The sequence below is a fragment of the Aulonocara sp. 'chitande type north' Nkhata Bay genome, linkage group LG7 (assembly GCF_057382095.1).
Source record: "Aulonocara sp. 'chitande type north' Nkhata Bay isolate Kocher_YH1m ecotype deep benthic linkage group LG7, A_spYH_male_GT1.1, whole genome shotgun sequence".
NCBI classification, from domain to species: domain Eukaryota; kingdom Metazoa; phylum Chordata; class Actinopteri; order Cichliformes; family Cichlidae; genus Aulonocara; species Aulonocara sp. 'chitande type north' Nkhata Bay.
The window spans coordinates 17,663,235-17,679,708 of record NC_141350.1 but is presented as its reverse complement, the minus strand read 5'-3'; the positions used below and the strand labels follow the sequence as shown (position 1 = coordinate 17,679,708).

General features: G+C 39.8%; 3 protein-coding genes across 7 annotated transcripts; 2 read left to right on the top strand and 1 right to left on the bottom strand.

The window, feature by feature from the left end:
* Positions 1 to 81: 81 nt before the first annotated feature.
* Positions 82 to 2,841, top strand: dnajb9a (DnaJ heat shock protein family (Hsp40) member B9a). The gene is made up of 3 exons (XM_086299170.1): positions 82 to 339; positions 666 to 894; positions 1,325 to 2,841. Exons 1-3 carry the CDS (start codon positions 295 to 297, stop codon positions 1,747 to 1,749), a joined length of 699 nt encoding a protein of 232 aa, XP_086155296.1. The 5' UTR covers positions 82 to 294; the 3' UTR covers positions 1,750 to 2,841.
* Positions 2,842 to 3,301: 460 nt separating this feature from the next.
* Positions 3,302 to 12,596, top strand: dnm1l (dynamin 1-like). 3 transcript variants are annotated; one of them, XM_086299161.1, is made up of 20 exons: positions 3,302 to 3,554; positions 5,047 to 5,191; positions 5,686 to 5,715; positions 6,339 to 6,385; positions 6,910 to 6,981; positions 7,064 to 7,150; positions 7,459 to 7,621; positions 7,785 to 7,905; positions 7,998 to 8,129; positions 8,287 to 8,493; positions 8,622 to 8,742; positions 8,824 to 8,979; positions 9,085 to 9,174; positions 9,265 to 9,357; positions 9,526 to 9,579; positions 9,888 to 9,959; positions 10,659 to 10,835; positions 10,987 to 11,096; positions 11,183 to 11,342; positions 12,158 to 12,596. In XM_086299161.1, exons 1-20 carry the CDS (start codon positions 3,453 to 3,455, stop codon positions 12,212 to 12,214), a joined length of 2,196 nt encoding a protein of 731 aa, XP_086155287.1. In that variant the 5' UTR covers positions 3,302 to 3,452; the 3' UTR covers positions 12,215 to 12,596. The 3 variants fall into 3 exon arrangements, with proteins under 3 accessions (XP_086155287.1, XP_086155288.1, XP_086155289.1); XM_086299162.1 differs by lacking the exon at positions 5,686 to 5,715; XM_086299163.1 differs by lacking the exon at positions 9,888 to 9,959 and having other exon boundaries at positions 3,303 to 3,554.
* Positions 12,582 to 16,467, bottom strand: tnnt2d (troponin T2d, cardiac). 3 transcript variants are annotated; one of them, XM_086299166.1, is made up of 10 exons: positions 16,368 to 16,467; positions 15,525 to 15,573; positions 15,287 to 15,407; positions 15,144 to 15,201; positions 14,948 to 15,064; positions 14,771 to 14,848; positions 14,569 to 14,679; positions 14,040 to 14,152; positions 13,803 to 13,893; positions 13,514 to 13,555 (listed from the first exon to the last, which is right to left on the bottom strand). In XM_086299166.1, exons 4-10 carry the CDS (start codon positions 15,195 to 15,197, stop codon positions 13,514 to 13,516), a joined length of 606 nt encoding a protein of 201 aa, XP_086155292.1. In that variant the 5' UTR covers positions 15,198 to 15,201; positions 15,287 to 15,407; positions 15,525 to 15,573; positions 16,368 to 16,467. The 3 variants fall into 3 exon arrangements, with proteins under 3 accessions (XP_086155290.1, XP_086155291.1, XP_086155292.1); XM_086299164.1 differs by lacking the exons at positions 15,525 to 15,573; positions 16,368 to 16,467 and adding an exon at positions 12,582 to 12,989 and having other exon boundaries at positions 13,518 to 13,555; positions 15,287 to 15,409; XM_086299165.1 differs by lacking the exons at positions 15,525 to 15,573; positions 16,368 to 16,467 and adding an exon at positions 12,584 to 12,989 and having other exon boundaries at positions 13,518 to 13,555; positions 14,040 to 14,149.
* Between the last annotated feature and the right edge of the window lie 7 nt (positions 16,468 to 16,474).

The following is a 16,474-nucleotide window of genomic DNA, read 5'->3' as shown; positions in this document are numbered from 1 at the left end:
TTTTGCATCAAAATTAAATAAAACCACTTGTGCGTATTCAAATAGTTATAGCGAGTTTAGTAACTAATGCGAGTGCCTGTGGGACTCACAACACTAATTATGGACATTTTAAGAAGGAATATTTACGGCATTGACCGACAGAGGGAGGCAGATAAGATAGAATTCGTCAGGTCTAAAGAGATACCGCAAAACTAGCGAAGAAGACATGGAACTAGTCTCATTTCACACTACTCGTCTATAACACCTACTAATAACAACTTAATACCATGATGTTTGGTGTTGGTTAAACGGTTAATGACCGCTTGTGTAGAAAGGAAGCGGCAGACGACACCCAGACAGGTAATTGATTGAGTCGCAGCCTGAGTAGACTGTGATGGGGACCGCTAGCATGTGTTAGCCACGGCAGGCTAGTATTAAGAGAGGTTGGTGCCGCCGTTTAAAAATGTAAAAATGTAAAAGATAAATTCTAATTCAAACAGCAGTAGCCTGTACCAGTTCTTTTCTTATTGGCTAAGTTTTCATTCTCCAAATGTAGGTTAAGACAAATGTTGCGTTTAAAAGGCGGTGGTTCTTCAGAGGCTAGGACATGTGATACTACCAGTTACACCGTGCTGTCTGGCTTGAAACTCACTATTTGTGCTGTACTTTTCTCTCTTGAATGACAGGACACTGGAGCCATGGCAGCTGCACAGTCTGTGCTAACGTTTGCAGTGTGCGTCCTCGTGATAACAGAGCTGATACTTGCCAAGAAGGACTACTATGACATACTGGGAGTGCCTAAAGGGGCCACAGAGCGCCAGATAAAGAAGGCTTTCCACAAGCTTGCAAAGAAATATCACCCAGATAAGAACAAGAGCCCTGATGCTGAAGTGAGATTTAGGGAAATTGCTGGAGGTACAGCTGATTTGTTTATTTTGGCGTATTTTGGGAAAATTCGTAGTTATCTGGCATGTCTTGGATATGATTGTTATTGTAATGTAGCGTTTTAATTCACTATCAAACAGGAAAATTGATATTTAGACTGTTAAAATTTATATTTATGAGTGACAAATGAAATGTGAACAGTACAATGTGTGAATCTGATATTACTACTACTAATAATAATAATTAATGATAAGGAACACTGATGCATGTTGGGGTTTTCTTGGTGGCACATGTTGATCCAATGGATAAGTTTGTCCTTTAATTGATCACCAATTACCTATATTACAGTTTGGTTAGTCATGCCTTTAGTCGGGGCTTTTTCAGCCACACCTTTTTTAATGTTGAGATAATAAAACTCCCTCACTTTGACTGAATTTTGTGTTTCTGTATTTCTGTGCAGCTTATGAAACTTTATCAGATGAGGCAAGAAGAAGCGAGTATGATCAGTTCGGGGACACTGACGCGTACTTCGATGGGGAGACGCAAGGCAAACACAGACAAGGTGCCCACCAACCTTTCACCTTCAGTTTTGATGACATATTTAAGGACTTTGACATCTACAGCCAGAACAGACACGCCCGTCACCGAAGACACTTTGATGAACACTCCAGGTCCCACAGCAGACATAAAAGACACTTTCAAGGTGGTTTTGGAGCCGGGGTTATCAATGATATGTTTGATGATATTGAGAGAATGTTTACTTTTGACAGACACACCAAACAGACTGAAAACCAGTTTCATGGTACGTCGAAACAGCACTGTAGAACAGTAACGCAACGCAGAGGTAATATGGTAACTACTTACACAGACTGCACTGCATCATAGGGTGCAATGTAAATGGCTTAAAAAAATGCCTTAAAAGCATACAACATATTTGTATTTTTCAAGTTGAAGAAAGCCAGTTGGTTCAAAATACTGTGAAGCGTGAACATTTGTGTTAAGCACTGACATTCAGGAATGACAGGCACTGAATAAACAGGCAATTTAGCTTAGTTTTAAAATGAAATAAGCTATCTTTTTCCAACATATTTCCAGCATATTTTCACTTGTGAGTGATTGTTGTAGTTTTTTGCTTAGTGGTGAAGTAAGCAGTTTTGTCAGTATTTTTTCCAAGCACCTTCTTTTGATAATGAAGTTTAAAAACATTATCTTGTTACAATTGTGGAAAAATAAATAACATAAAATTTAAGAAAAAAAAAATATGTTGCTCAATATTGCACAGAAATGTATGTGTTACGAGTTCGCCTACCACTATTTTGTACAGGTTCTTTGTAAAGGGTTTGTTATTTTAACTCCACAATCACATATACTGGCAGAAACAGTGGCAGCCAGCAGTGTTTTGCTTGCAGCTGTCAAATGAGCAGAAACAAAAAACCTGTAAACCTCCACATGTTGGTTTGTCTAACTTGTGTTTTGGAGTTTTTACTTGAAATAATAAAATATTCTTGTACTCTACAATGCTGGACCTTTTATGAACACTATGATCATGAAATTACAGCCAGTTCAACATGAAAGAAATTGGTTGATAGCTGGAAAGCCAAAAATACAAGTAAGAGAGGATTGTTTGGGACTTGGATTTAAGTGGAAATTGCTTCATCTAGCCTCAAGATAATTTGTCAGATACAAATGATGTTGATTCAAATAAAATATGTTTCACAAAGGTTTTGCAGGCCTAGCAGTGGTTCTCTGATTCACTGAGACCCACAATGTTTCTGACATGTATTACACAACATACCACAACAATGTATTGCCTCCAATATTCATTAATCATTAATAACTAAAGTTTATATTTAAAGAAGTCAGCACAATAGTATCAGCAAACGCTAGTATGCTGAACTTAACATACTCATTTTTTTAATTTGAGTTGTTATAAATTAAAACGCTTCCTTATTGCTTAAAAATAAATTGTCAATGTTGCATCAGTCTGGTTGTGTTATTTCCATTAAAAACGTGTTGTTGTGTTAGGGTATGTGTAAAGTAAATTGTGGAAGGACTGTTAAAACTGAACTACCTCGGAAGCATATAGGCTTTTAATGCCTCTTGTGTACTACAAGCATCAGTGCTGGTTGAGTTTAACACTGTTAATATTCCTCATTAGTTCGCTCCTGTATGAAGTGCACTTGACACTCTGCTATAATGTAGTAAAATAAGCAATAGCCAGGGCATAATAAAATGTCCAGACAAAACTTTGAATTAGAATTTAATTTTTGTCTGTGTTCCTATAAATATTTTTGACGCTCACCGTGGTTACTGTTGCGTTGCGGGAAAAATAATTATTATTGTGGGAGTACGGCTCACGATGTAGCCTCTAGGAAATGTAGTTCGGCAACAATCGAATCCCGAGAAAGAGGCGTAGCTGCGTTTGACTGTCGTGAACGTCAAGTCCCATAATGCAACTGTGACTAACTACGTGCGTAGATGTCCGATCCGAAGACAAACCAGTAGCTTTTAGCTGCGGGACATTGAATGACTTTGTACCCGTGTGCGTTAAGAAAGTTCTCTGTTTGACAGGTTTAGAATCGGCGCTAATGGAGGCACTTATACCTGTCATAAACAAGCTGCAAGACGTATTTACAACTGTCGGCGCAGACACAATCCAACTGCCGCAGATAGTTGTTGTGGGAACACAGGTGAGAGACGTCACTTTGCTTGAAAGCTAACTTTTAGTTAGCCTGCAGCAACTTATTGTTTTGACTCTTTGTTTTCACCGCAGTTTTTCTTTCACTTTCACGCAGACACAGTACTATTAACTGTCCATAAAAGCATAACGTGGATTTTTAATTGTTTTAGTTTACTGCCATAGTAAACTAAGCAGGGTTACGGTTGACAGTTTACAGTAGTGTTTATCCACATGTTCTATCTAGCCTTGTGGTTAGTCTCCAGAAAACAAAATCAAGTGCTGTTTTTCTTAATCTAGTTACATAAACAATTTGACCAGCCGTCTGTCGTTTTTATGGAAAACACAATTTGTACTTACGACTTTATGAATAACCTAGACTAAATTTAAGTTTGCCAATTTCTGAAGAACACCTATCTACAACTAGTGCATCCCATCAGTATTTTATCTGGCAATTCTTTAGAGATTTAATATACTATTAGTTATATTTATCGCATCTTTGTTAATATTACAGCGGTGAACAATTAATTAAAAACGTCTTTCACCCTACTGTACCCAAGTGCAATTTAGCAGCACCACAAAAACTATTACTGACATGAAGTCAACATCTATAATACAGTTTCTCACTACCTTGTGGAGTAGTGAGACATTGAAGCCTACGTGGTTTAAAGTGGGAGGTTTTGCCTAAGGCTAATGGGATGTGACTGTCTCAGACGTATTGGCAGGGATGTGAGGGTGTTAGAGTAAAACCAGGCAAGCCAAAGGATGTTTTTGACCCATTAAGACCGGATGCAACGTGCTTGTGTCTGTTCTTTTAATCTTTGTCCTTGTCAATGCTCTGCTTCAGTTAAGAGCAGCTCAGAGATTACACTGAAGGTTTTAATAATTGTTTTTTGTGTGTGTGTCTTGTCCATCATTAGACCGACTTATAGCAGTCAGATCAACTTTAGGTTTACTGCTACAGCTGCTGCTCCTACTGTGGAAGATTACCTGGCCGTTTATGTGCATTTTGCTAGCTATGTGAAGTATTTCACTTTACACACAGTTTCGTTAGAGATGACTCAACTACAAACTGAATCAAGCCTACAGCGCTATGCAAGTGTCTCCTTAAATATTGAAGAATCTGGGCAAGTGGAGAATAAAAGAAATCGTCACAGGCCTAAAAACCTACCTGTAGCAGATGCACAGTATCTGAAAGTCATGTCCTTTTTTTCTGTATGCTGAAAACAACTTTTTCTGGCCAATGAATGAGTCATTCATACTTGAGCCTTTTATATGAGGTGATTTTGTTCTCCACCCAAAAGGAGGGAGTGTGTAATTGGGTTTGTTTGACTGTTTGTTACCAGTCTGGTGTCCAGTTTTCTAAGTACTGTGTTTAAATTTTGCATGGTGGTAGATACCAATAAAAGCTCGAGCTGATTTAATTTTGGTGAAAATCGGGTCAAGATTACGCCCTTTGGGGGGAGTTTTGTTGTTTATGATCTTGTTGTTGTTACTTTCTACAGAGCAGCGGGAAGAGTTCGGTTTTGGAGAGCCTGGTTGGCAGGGATATTCTGCCACGAGGGACTGGTGTTGTCACACGCCGGCCTCTCGTCCTCCAGCTAGTGCACATCGACCAAGAAGACCGCAGAAAACCCACAGAAGAGAATGGTAACATAACTGTCCCCTCTTCTAATTTTTATGTTGAAAATGAACATTTATATTTTTCTAAATAGTTAGTTTTAAAGTCAACTTTTTACACATTTTCAGCCTTTGGTGTTTTCTAACGCATTTTTCAGACTGGCATTTGTTTAGTAGTTGGATTAGTCCACTATGCTTCCAATTTTCTGACAAAATTTACAGCTTTAATAAAATGTAAAATAAAGGGAGCTCTTTAAACAGATTCTTAATTGCTTTTTATTGTTAGAGCAGTTAGAGTGACTTCGTATTGATGGTGTTATTATCTCTGATTGAGAACAGATGCCACCCGCTTCTCAGTAAAAAACAAAAACAAGGAACTGAAATGTGCCAAGATCCTGCGTGTAGTTTGTCCTGCCCTCTGGGAATGACTGCAGAGTGACTCTGCATTACTGCAGAGTCTCATGCAGGGGCTGCAGATTGCCGAGTTAACTCTTTTCTCTCCTGTCGTCTCTCTTTAACTGCAGAATCCAAGAAAAACGGACGCCTTTACAAAGGTCTCCTTTTCCCATGTTCTGTATCCCACTGTGTTTGTATCTTATGTAATCAGCCCCCCCACCGAATCCAACGCTCCCCACCACCCATCTCTTTTCTGTATTTGTCCCCATCTTGCTTTGTATTTGTATAGCTTTTCCAAAACTGCAAAACCATGTGGCTTCATCTCATGCCCTTCCGCCCAAATAGGCTGGTGTCTGTCATTTGAAGTTTGTTAGAGAGAGTTGGCATATTCTGGTCAAAAAATATACAATTGTGTTGAAAATAATTATAAGGGCCTCATAGAGCAGCTTCCTTCAGATGAACAACAGACCCCAACCTGTTGATTATTGCATCAAAAATCAGCTTACTTTGATTTGTTTTGTTTTTTTAAATAGCCTTTCTAGGTTTCTGCTTTCCAGAATGCACTTTATTTTTGCTTTAGGTTATTTACTTCCTTTACTGTTATGTGAGAACAGCTCTTCAGCTGTGGCGCCTTCTCCTCTGAAGAGTTTATCTTTCACATCCTTGCCGGCAGAAAACACATTTAAATCAGGGATGTAATAATAGTAACGTTTGTCTCAAGGCCACATCTATCACGTAATCTGTATCTAAAACATCTGTCCTCGACTTTGTATTTCTGCAGGCATCGATGGAGAAGAATGGGGCAAATTCCTACACACCAAAAACAAGGTAGACTTTTCAGCCTATTCTCCACAAGGTTAACACTCTCATGCCCATGCTGTACTGTGTATTAGAAACATCTGAATATTTCAAATACAAAGGTGAAAAAAGACACATCTTTGTTCTTTGCCCCATATTTACTTTGACACATTTGCATTGAACAGGACGACATTTTCTGGTTTTGCGGCATGCCTCAAATGTAAAACATGTTACAGGATCAGGCACACACACCCTTTCAGCTGCTAAAAATATCTTTTTGGCCACAGGGCTAATGTCCTCCAAAGCTACATTGTGTCTTTTTCTGAGTTTCATTTGCTGTAGTTCTTCATGTTTGAACAAATAAGCTCTTATGAGGTGCTGAGAGCCTCGTGATATCAATTGGATTTTCTCAGGATTTCTTTGTAAGTGTTCCCTGTCATGTACTTTCTGCTCCTCCCAGCTGTCCTTGTCTTTTCAGTGTCAACAAATGCTTTTTAAAATTAATGTTGCTCATTCTTACTCCCTTAATATTCATGGTTAAATCATCTTTTCAGATCTACGCAGATTTTGAGGAAATCAGACACGAAATCGAGACAGAAACGGAACGAATTTCTGGCAGTAACAAAGTGAGTGTCAAACATGAATGGAGAAAATGGATGAGCTTTAAATGTCCACACCAACCTGAAAGGTGCTTTATTATGTTTGCAGGGAATTAGCGATGAACCCATTCACCTAAAAATCTTCTCTCCACAAGTTGTGAATCTCACATTAGTGGATCTTCCTGGCATCACCAAGGTAAGACAAGTTTGCTAAGCTATTTGTACGTTTTATAACAGGAACTAGGAAGCATATTGATCCATATTGTACATTAGCTGATTTAATGATTTTTTCTTTCTCCTTGCTCATGTATCTCTGTCCAGGTCACATTCATTGATTATTCAGATGAAAGCTAGTTACATGTAGCTTGAAAGGACTGATAAGTGTTAAATAAATGTGCTTACATGAGTAGTTATGTGGTTGTAGGCTTTAATACCCCACTGCTATTTATTAATCAGCTGTGGTCATCTGCCATGGATAAAGTCTACTTGTATTTGTTAAAACAGGTACCAGTGGGCGATCAGCCAAAAGACATAGAGATCCAGATCAGAGAGCTGATTTTAAAGTATATCTCCAACCCCAATTCAATCATCTTGGCTGTGACTGCTGCCAACACAGATATGGCGACATCAGAGGCTCTCAAGGTGGCCCGTGAGGTTGACCCTGATGGTAAATGGCATCCCTGTTTTGCTTTGGTTTCCTCTTCTCTCCTGGTTGTTTTTAGTTAAATCAGCACAAGCATTTATTTTCATTTCTCCCTCACACGTGCTCTTTGCTTTTCTTTCCTCAGCAGTGGTTTTTTTAACATTGGGTTTGTGCGTTCTGTGTTTAGGTAGGAGGACGCTAGCAGTGATAACCAAGCTTGACCTGATGGATGCTGGTACGGACGCCATGGATGTCCTGATGGGCAGAGTCATCCCTGTTAAACTGGGCATTATTGGAGTAGTAAACAGGTATCGGTGCAGTGAGTGGTCACACAAGGCAAAACTGCGCCTTTTAAGTTCAACTCAGCCTCATAGTTATTTTTGTTTGTGCACTTGATCAGGAGCCAGTTGGATATCAATCAGAAGAAGCTGGTGGCAGATTCTATTCGAGATGAACATGCATTCTTACAAAAGAAGTACCCCTCCCTCGCAAACAGAAATGGAACCAAATATCTGGCTAGAACATTGAACAGGTATGAAAGTGATACATTATGTATGTATTTAAATTTGAAATATTGACCTTTTTTTTAGCCTAATTGTTTGAGTTTTAGTCCCTTCCTGACAAGATGAAACAGCACTGGCTACACTAGTCCGTAACAAGCCTGCCGACTTCCTTTCTTATTACCACAGGTTACTGATGCACCACATCAGAGACTGTCTCCCTGAGCTGAAGACGAGGATCAATGTGCTGGCAGCGCAGTATCAGTCTTTACTCAACAGTTACGGTGAACCTGTCGAGGATAAGAGTGCCACGTTGCTGCAGATTATCACCAAGTTTGCTGCAGAGTACTGCAACACAATAGAGGGCACGGCCAAGTACATCGAGACAGCTGAACTGTGAGTTACACAACTCTAAACTGCATTTACTTTGTTATGCCACCAAGGGGCGCTAGCATCATACTTTCCTTAATGAAAGCCCATTCTGCATCTGAGTGTGCTTTAATGTGGTCCTTTCTCCTCCTCAGGTGTGGTGGAGCACGGATTTGTTATATATTCCACGAGACGTTCGGTCGCACGTTGGAGTCAGTCGATCCTCTGGGTGGTCTGACAACCATTGACGTGCTCACTGCAATCAGAAATGCAACGGTTGGTTTCTGTGACATCCGTTGATTTGATAGTCTTAAAAGGCACTTTTTTCAAAGCTTACACTTTAATTGCCTTTGTCAGGGCCCGAGGCCGGCTCTGTTTGTGCCCGAGGTTTCGTTTGAGTTGCTCGTGAAGCGGCAGGTCAAGCGTCTGGAAGAGCCCAGCCTGCGCTGCGTGGAGCTCGTTCACGAGGAGATGCAGAGGATCATCCAGCACTGCAGTAACTACAGCACGCAGGTCAGACACGCCCTCACCAGCGACTAAAGCACAGAGGTGTGCTGTAATTGCCGAAGGTTGTAACATTAGGCTTTCATTTTGATTGATTGTTCATCATCTCTGCAGGAGTTACTGAGGTTTCCAAAGCTTCATGATGCTATAGTAGAGGTGGTCACATCCCTTCTCAGAAAAAGGCTCCCAGTCACAAATGAAATGGTCAGGAACTCCTCACACTTGTGGTATTTATAAAGGAAGTTAACAAACAGCCCCTAATCTGAAAAACCTATTTTCTGAATCGATTTTCAGGTACATAACTTGGTTGCCATTGAGCTGGCGTATATCAACACCAAACACCCCGACTTTGCTGATGCCAGTGGCCTTATGAACAACAACATCGAAGTAAGAGATTGGCCACTACTTTCATTTACATTTATTTAATGCAGTGTTTGTGTAATCCTCTTTTGTCACCTCACACTGATTGTTTTTAATTATGATTTTTCTTTTCCAGAAAAGGGAGAATTTTCTCTTCTTCTGCTTGTGATATTTTTCAAAATTTTGTTTTTGTAGGAGCAGAGACGGAATAGACTGAGAGATCTGCCCTCTGCCGTTCCCAGAGATAAGGTACAGTTTGTCTGTCTGAGAGTAACTGCTTTGTGGTAACGCACTTTAACTTCTTCTTTCCTGCTTATGTAGATTTATTTAGTCAGGGCAAAACCAGCTGTTCACGTATACATGCATATATAAAGTTATAAGAATATAATAAAATATACAAATAAAAAAATTATGTGCTTTCAGTCTGCTTAACCTGAAGCTGCCCAACTTGTATGTCGGGCATTTCTTCTATCTTACTGTATGTAAGGCTCATGCACACCTTCCGCTTATAGCTCCTGTCCATGCTCCTCTCCTTTCTTCCTCATGTCTTTCTTTAGTCCCTTAGAGGTCCTGGGGGGCAGTCTCTCTCCCCCACCGAAACTTCTGCCCATGAGGGCGAGGTCACTAAGGTGTGTCTTGTTCATTTCCCCTGCCTGTGTCTACATCTGCCCACCCCCAGACTTTCTTTGATTCCTTTAAAATCAGCCAAACTGTGTTTCTTTGGCTCTTACACTTTGATTTGCATCTAACCCTATTTTCTGCATGCTGGTTGCACGGATAGAAAAAGCACAATTCCCAGCTCAACTGAAATGACATGAGGTTTTTGTTTGTTTTGGGGTTTCTTTTAATGGGGAATTGAAGAAAACCTTACTAGCACTGGTAGACTATATGATATGGACACTCTTTGTAATTTTATTATATATTCACTCCAAAGAAAGATATTCAAGATCTGGTTTAGGTAAATCTGTTACATTTTGTGCCAAGAGCCATTACACTCAGGATTTATATCAAATTTTATATAGTTAAATAACTTTAAAAAGCCTTTGTGTCATGATTGCTTCACCCAGTCACACACTGCCTGTCATTTTATCCACACATTCCCTTTGCTTGCTCAGTTCACAGTCAGGACAATGAGCACCAATCTGGATGAACGTCTTTGTACTGAAGTCAAAGAAGACCTATGGCATGCTGATATTTGAAGCATGTCAAAAATTATCAGGAAATTCCTTCTGGATGTGCTCTGTTTTTTTTTGGGTTTTTTTTTTAATGTTGGATCAGCTGATGATTTTACTTGTTTTCATTACCTCTTATATCTCTCCCCTCTGTAGGGAGCAGCCAGTGTTTCTCAGAGCTCTTCTGTCAGTGACCAGACAGACAGTGGCACGGGCAACTGGAGGAGCATGGTGAGAAAGGGCGAGGAGATTCCAGCTGGTGACAGGGCCATGCCCCAGCCTCTTATCACTGCAAGTCCCCAGAAGGGCTATGCTGTCAACCTATTAGATGTGGTGAGAACTCTGCATTTGTATAAGCAGGTTTAAAAATTGTTTTTGCTCGATGGCAATATCTGGTATTGGTAAAATGTTCTGTAGATGTATTGTAAGTGCACTAATCTGCCGAATATTATAGCTATTAGAGTTTCTCTTATTTCATTGTCAGCCTGTTCCAGTATCAAGAAAGTTGTCTGCTCGGGAGCAGAGAGACTGTGAGGTCATCGAGAGACTCATCAAGTCTTATTTCCTCATTGTTCGGAAAAACATCCAAGACAGGTAAGGATTCACGGTTTTTCATCTGCAACAGAGTAAACGTTAACATCGTTAATCCTTACTATACGTTTTACTGCGTTTGGCCTCAGTGTACCAAAGGCAGTGATGCACTTCCTGGTGAACCATGTGAAGGACTGCCTGCAGAGTGAGCTGGTGGGTCAGTTATATAAGACGACGCTGCTGAGCGACCTGCTGACAGAGTCCGAGGACATGGCTCAAAGACGCAACGAGGCTGCTGACATGCTCAAGGTGACAGATTCATCACAAAAAAGCATGAGCCAATGTCATACAAAGTTATATTTTATCCAGTAAATATAATATTGTGGCGTGTTGAGGGAGCAGCTAGTTCTCTCTCATCATGCCCTAGGACGTGCTGCTGTTTAGATGTTCTTGTTTTATTGTTTATGGTTACGTTACTTTTAACTATTATCTTAAATGTTGTGTTTGTACTGCGGTACAAAGTCACTGACAGTTATTGTTTTATAGAAAGAATGCAGTACCATAAATGAGTTCTGTTACGCTGTTATTGACCCTCGAAGCACAGTGTAGCACCAGCAAGTGTTTAATAAAGAGCTCCCCCTACCAGCTTGGGGTCAAACAGCAAGCTCAATCTGTGTGTGGAGCTTCCTTGTGAAGATTCCTCTGCATGCCACAATATATAACTTCTTTTTCCAAAGACAAAGAAATGTCTTATGAATTAGGAAAAGCCTTAACTATTTAGCATGCTTTGTTATTGCAACATTAGAGATATACATGGTTCCTCAGTGCTCTGAAGTTATTGTTGCACTGACTGTTCTGTGAACACAGCATCTTTCTGTACAAACGTTCATTTAGACATTTGTTTGAAGCCAATATGAGGCACGAGAAATGAATCAATCTAGCAAATGACTTTTCAAATCTTTTTAGCATAAAAATCCCTCTACTTACCGCAGTAAATCAGACTTATGATTCTCTTGTGTGACTTGATGGAGAAACTGTACATCCCAGTATGATCCTAATGCGGTGTGATGACGACATTAAAATCAGTTATTAGATTACATCTGTCTTCTCATCTCTGTGTCTAGGCGTTGCAGAAAGCCAGCCAGGTGATAGCAGAGATCCGAGAAACCCACCTGTGGTGAGGATGAGCAATCTTCAGCAAGCTCTCTTCATCCTTGTGGGGACCCTCGCTGTCTTCATGTGGACCATCCCACCTCCCTGTCGAGTCATGCAGCAGCTCAGGCTGTAGAGACAACTCAGAAATGCACTGGTGTGGATATGTGTATATGGAAACATAGTTTTAATGTACAGCAAGGAAGTAATAATCAGGGGAAGTACATTTTAGTCACTCGCCATCGGCATCACGTATACTTCTGTCCTAGATTATTATATTTTTCTTAATGTAAGTAAAACAGTACATAAATAATATTATACATCACGACTATGTGGGGCCTTGCTGAGGAATATGCGCTCCAACTGTAGATTTTGATTAAAGCTACAAATGAAAACTCATGTGACACCATGTATATGCCCTCTTTATTGGATTTTGAAGTAATTTGTGCACTGCAATGCACTTTTTTGTAATTGTTAACATACCCCATACCAATACATCATACATTCATTATTTCTTTATTTCTTTATTTTTAAAGCGACACAAGAACAATGCAAAATTAGACACATTTGCTGTTCAGTGTGAATTTTTGTGTAAGAGTTGTTATAGTGGACAGATTTACACAGAAACACTTGTTTTGTACTTTTATGACCATAGCAACTGACACATAACCTTACACAATAGAAGAATGAACACATGGACAATAGACACCAGGGTCCATCGCTGGTGTCACCGTTTGCCTCGACTCTATCTTGTAGCAGCTTTATCTCACACGGCCCATCTTGCCTTTTCCACGACCTTTGGCACTGAAAAGGTTCAGGATACCAATGAGTTTAATAAACACGGATATCATATAGTTTCATTATTTAGCAATTCGACATGCCATTACCCAGGGTACAGATGTTAAAGACGGAAATACAAAGACTGTGGGAGTCATGAGATGATGTGGAAATGATTAAGTTGGTAATATTTTAAGTGCAGAAATTTTAACCGCAAACATTTAAGGCTTTTGACTTCATGGGGGTATGCTGTCAAGATGCATGCTGTTTGTTTAACAGAAAATAAATTCAAACTATAAGAACAGGGTACGTGATGTGTTTTTCTAATAATGTCACAGATGATAGATTTCTCGAGTATCCGCTGAGCTGAGTGACACTGTTTTTTAGAACATAATACACTCATAACTGCGGTCTCTGATCTATTTTCTGATTGTGAGTGGTGAAATCGTATCTTAGAAAAGTGTGAAATGGAGAAACAGAAGCTTTATGTAAGACAAGAAACCTTAGAAGGTCATCAAAATAGGAAGAGATCCAGCGGGGGAGCTGTGTGCTTACCTCTGGTGATCCTGAACACGAGAGAGAAGCAGGTTGATCTGCAACGGCACATAAACATCTCCTCAGTGTTTCGAAATAAAAAGGCTGATAATCTTACACAACGGGGTCTAACGTGAATCGTGAAACTAGCAAACCACACCAACAAATATCAATAAATGATAAATGCAGGATGGTTGCCTTCAGGTGTTTCTCGTGCTGTTGGTCATAAATACACTCAATGTTCTATTTTGTCTTTTTAAATAATGACAGTAATATCACAGAACGGATTAATAGTTCATGACTTACATCATATTTCTGTCTTTTGAGTTTCTCACTGAGGTCGAACTTCTCAGCCTCCAGCCCCATGAGTGACTCCCACAGTTCTTTGGCTTTATCCCTAAAGTAGAAATTCATACCAAAAACGTATCAAATTACCTGTTACTATTAAATATGTTGCAGTATTAACACGAGTTATCTGTGGCCAATATTTAGAAACATAATGAACTATGAATACTGAAGAAGCCCTGCATAGTGTTGTCATACTTGAGTTTATCCTCGCTCAGGTGATCAACGTTAAGAGGTTTCTTGCGTTCAGCCAGTATCTTCTTCTTCTTCTCTCTCTCAGTTGTTTTCTTGCCTCTTCTGGTGTCACTCTGCTTAACATAACATAAAGAATGAGCATGAATCCGCCTCAACATTCTCTATGTATTATTATTATTAACTTATTTTAAACTGCATTCCAGCATATGTACAAGTAATCCTGAAGTCTTCAGAGAGCTGGGAATGCTCAGTTTCAGACATTGTTTTCCACCTTCAAGGCTTCTGTTTATCAAAGACAGCCAATCAAAAGAGAGAGCTTAATGGGAGAAGAGTCGTAAAGGTGGAGTAGATAAAACCAGCTTTGTGGGTAAACTGAGGGGCCCAGTACTTTTAACTGTAAATCATGCAAAGCTACTGCAGTTGGAGCATCACAGTGGACTATCCACTCAGGTGATCCATTCTTATTAAGTCAAGCAAGCAGATGTCTGCTTCATACTATTCTAATTCTGTCATTCACAGGAAACTGAGAGACCTTCTGTCCACCACCGTACTGCTGAGACATGTTTGAGAGGGCCTTCTTCTTCTTTGCGTCCTCATCCATCTTCTTCCTTTGTTCCTCCTGCTCCTTACGCTCCTTCTCCTCCTGCATGCAGCACAAGCCAATCATTCAATACTGTTTTAGCTGCAGGTGGAATAATAAACAGTAGACTGAAGGTGTAAATCCACGTCCGTACCGCAAGTCTGTTCTGTCTCTCCTTTTCTCTCTCCGCCCTGATCCTTTGCTGCTCGGCTCTCTCAGAACGACGCTTCTCCTAAAAAAAAACAACAACCAAGAAACACACAAAGGTGCGCGCAGTCACGGTGAACTTCAGCCGGGTACAGACACTGTGACTGCTCTGCAACCAACTCACAATTCTATTAACGAGGGCAATGAGTTCTTCTTCCTCTTTCTTCCTCTGGACGAAGTGAGCCTCGATCAGAGACTGCAGCTCAGCTAGATCCTTCTCCTGACGTTTCCTGTAGATATCCTGCGTCAAAAAACCAAACATTGTGAGAAATGTGTCTGGTCAGTTTCAAACAGAGAGACGTTTGATGAGGCTGACTCACATCAAAGTCCACCTTTTCACCATCAGGGATTTTCGGGGCCGAAATGTTTGCCATAAACCTGCAGGTGTGAACAGTTTATCGTTGAATGATTCGTCCTAAGTGAGGTTTAAACTGCTCAACGTAAGGGAAGTTAAGAAACGTACTTAGGCTTGGTCTTTGAGTCATCTTGTGCTGATGACCAGGAGCACACATGATTAGTAAACTGGGAATGAAATCAGGTGTATAAAATAATGGGTAGATGCAATTTTCTTACCATCTTCTTCCCTGGAAGAGAGCAGAAACATTGCCACAATTAAAAATGTCCTCTTAATTACACAATAAAGAAATGTTGCACTCATAATAACATGAAGATAAAAAAAAAGTGTAAAATTGATCACATACTGAACCTCCCCGACTTCTTCTGTGTCAGACATTTTGTTAAGGGTGAGCTCTGCAAAATGGACACCCTATTAGCCTATATTTACACCAACAACTATTTCTGATCATTAAGCAGCATAGTAGATCCTGAGATAGCAACCGTTCACACAGTTTACAATGAGGGTCAGCGTTGGATCAGATATCATAGCCTGGCCAGAGTTGAAGATGTCTATTCTGATCTTTAACTGGACAACAGCAGCAACACAATAACTGGAAAACACTCCTACTCAATATGCCCAAATAAAACACTTCTGTATGCGTATTTAAAGGGTACACACATAGTTATTCAACTAAATGTGATCAAAGTCCTGTCACAAGTTTGAAATTACTGACGACAACTATAAAAAAGTGTTTTATTACTGTGCAGATGGTGATGCTGTAGGCAGAACGGCTTCAAATGTAAAGTTAATATCTCCAGTTAAGTTTGAAGTAAAACATTGAAATTCTACTCATGTATAGAATGTGTTATTGTCTACTTATTATTATCTGCTTATTATTCTGCCAATAACAAGTTTTTATTATAACAAAATGTAAAAGTAAGCAAAAATGATGAATTTATCAATAGTGTCTGTGTGCGTACATGTTCAAGCTGCTGTACAGTCACAGAAGATGTTATAAAGATGCCATGGAGACAGTTTTGTTGGATTTGTAATGTGGCTTAAAAAGATTTCAGCATGCTGCGAAAACAATCCAAGACCAGATTTCATTCAGTGATAAACTAACTGATCGATTAATTCAGTTCAATATTTAAGGTTAAACAAGATTTATTTGGTAACATTTCCCCACACAGAGCATGCGTGCTCTTACCTGTGACCCAGACAGAGGAGCTCAGAGGCGAGCGACAGACTCCAGCTCCTTGAACTTAACAAACAGGTTAAGCATCAAGGATACATAGTCCAGCCCTTCTGACTCAT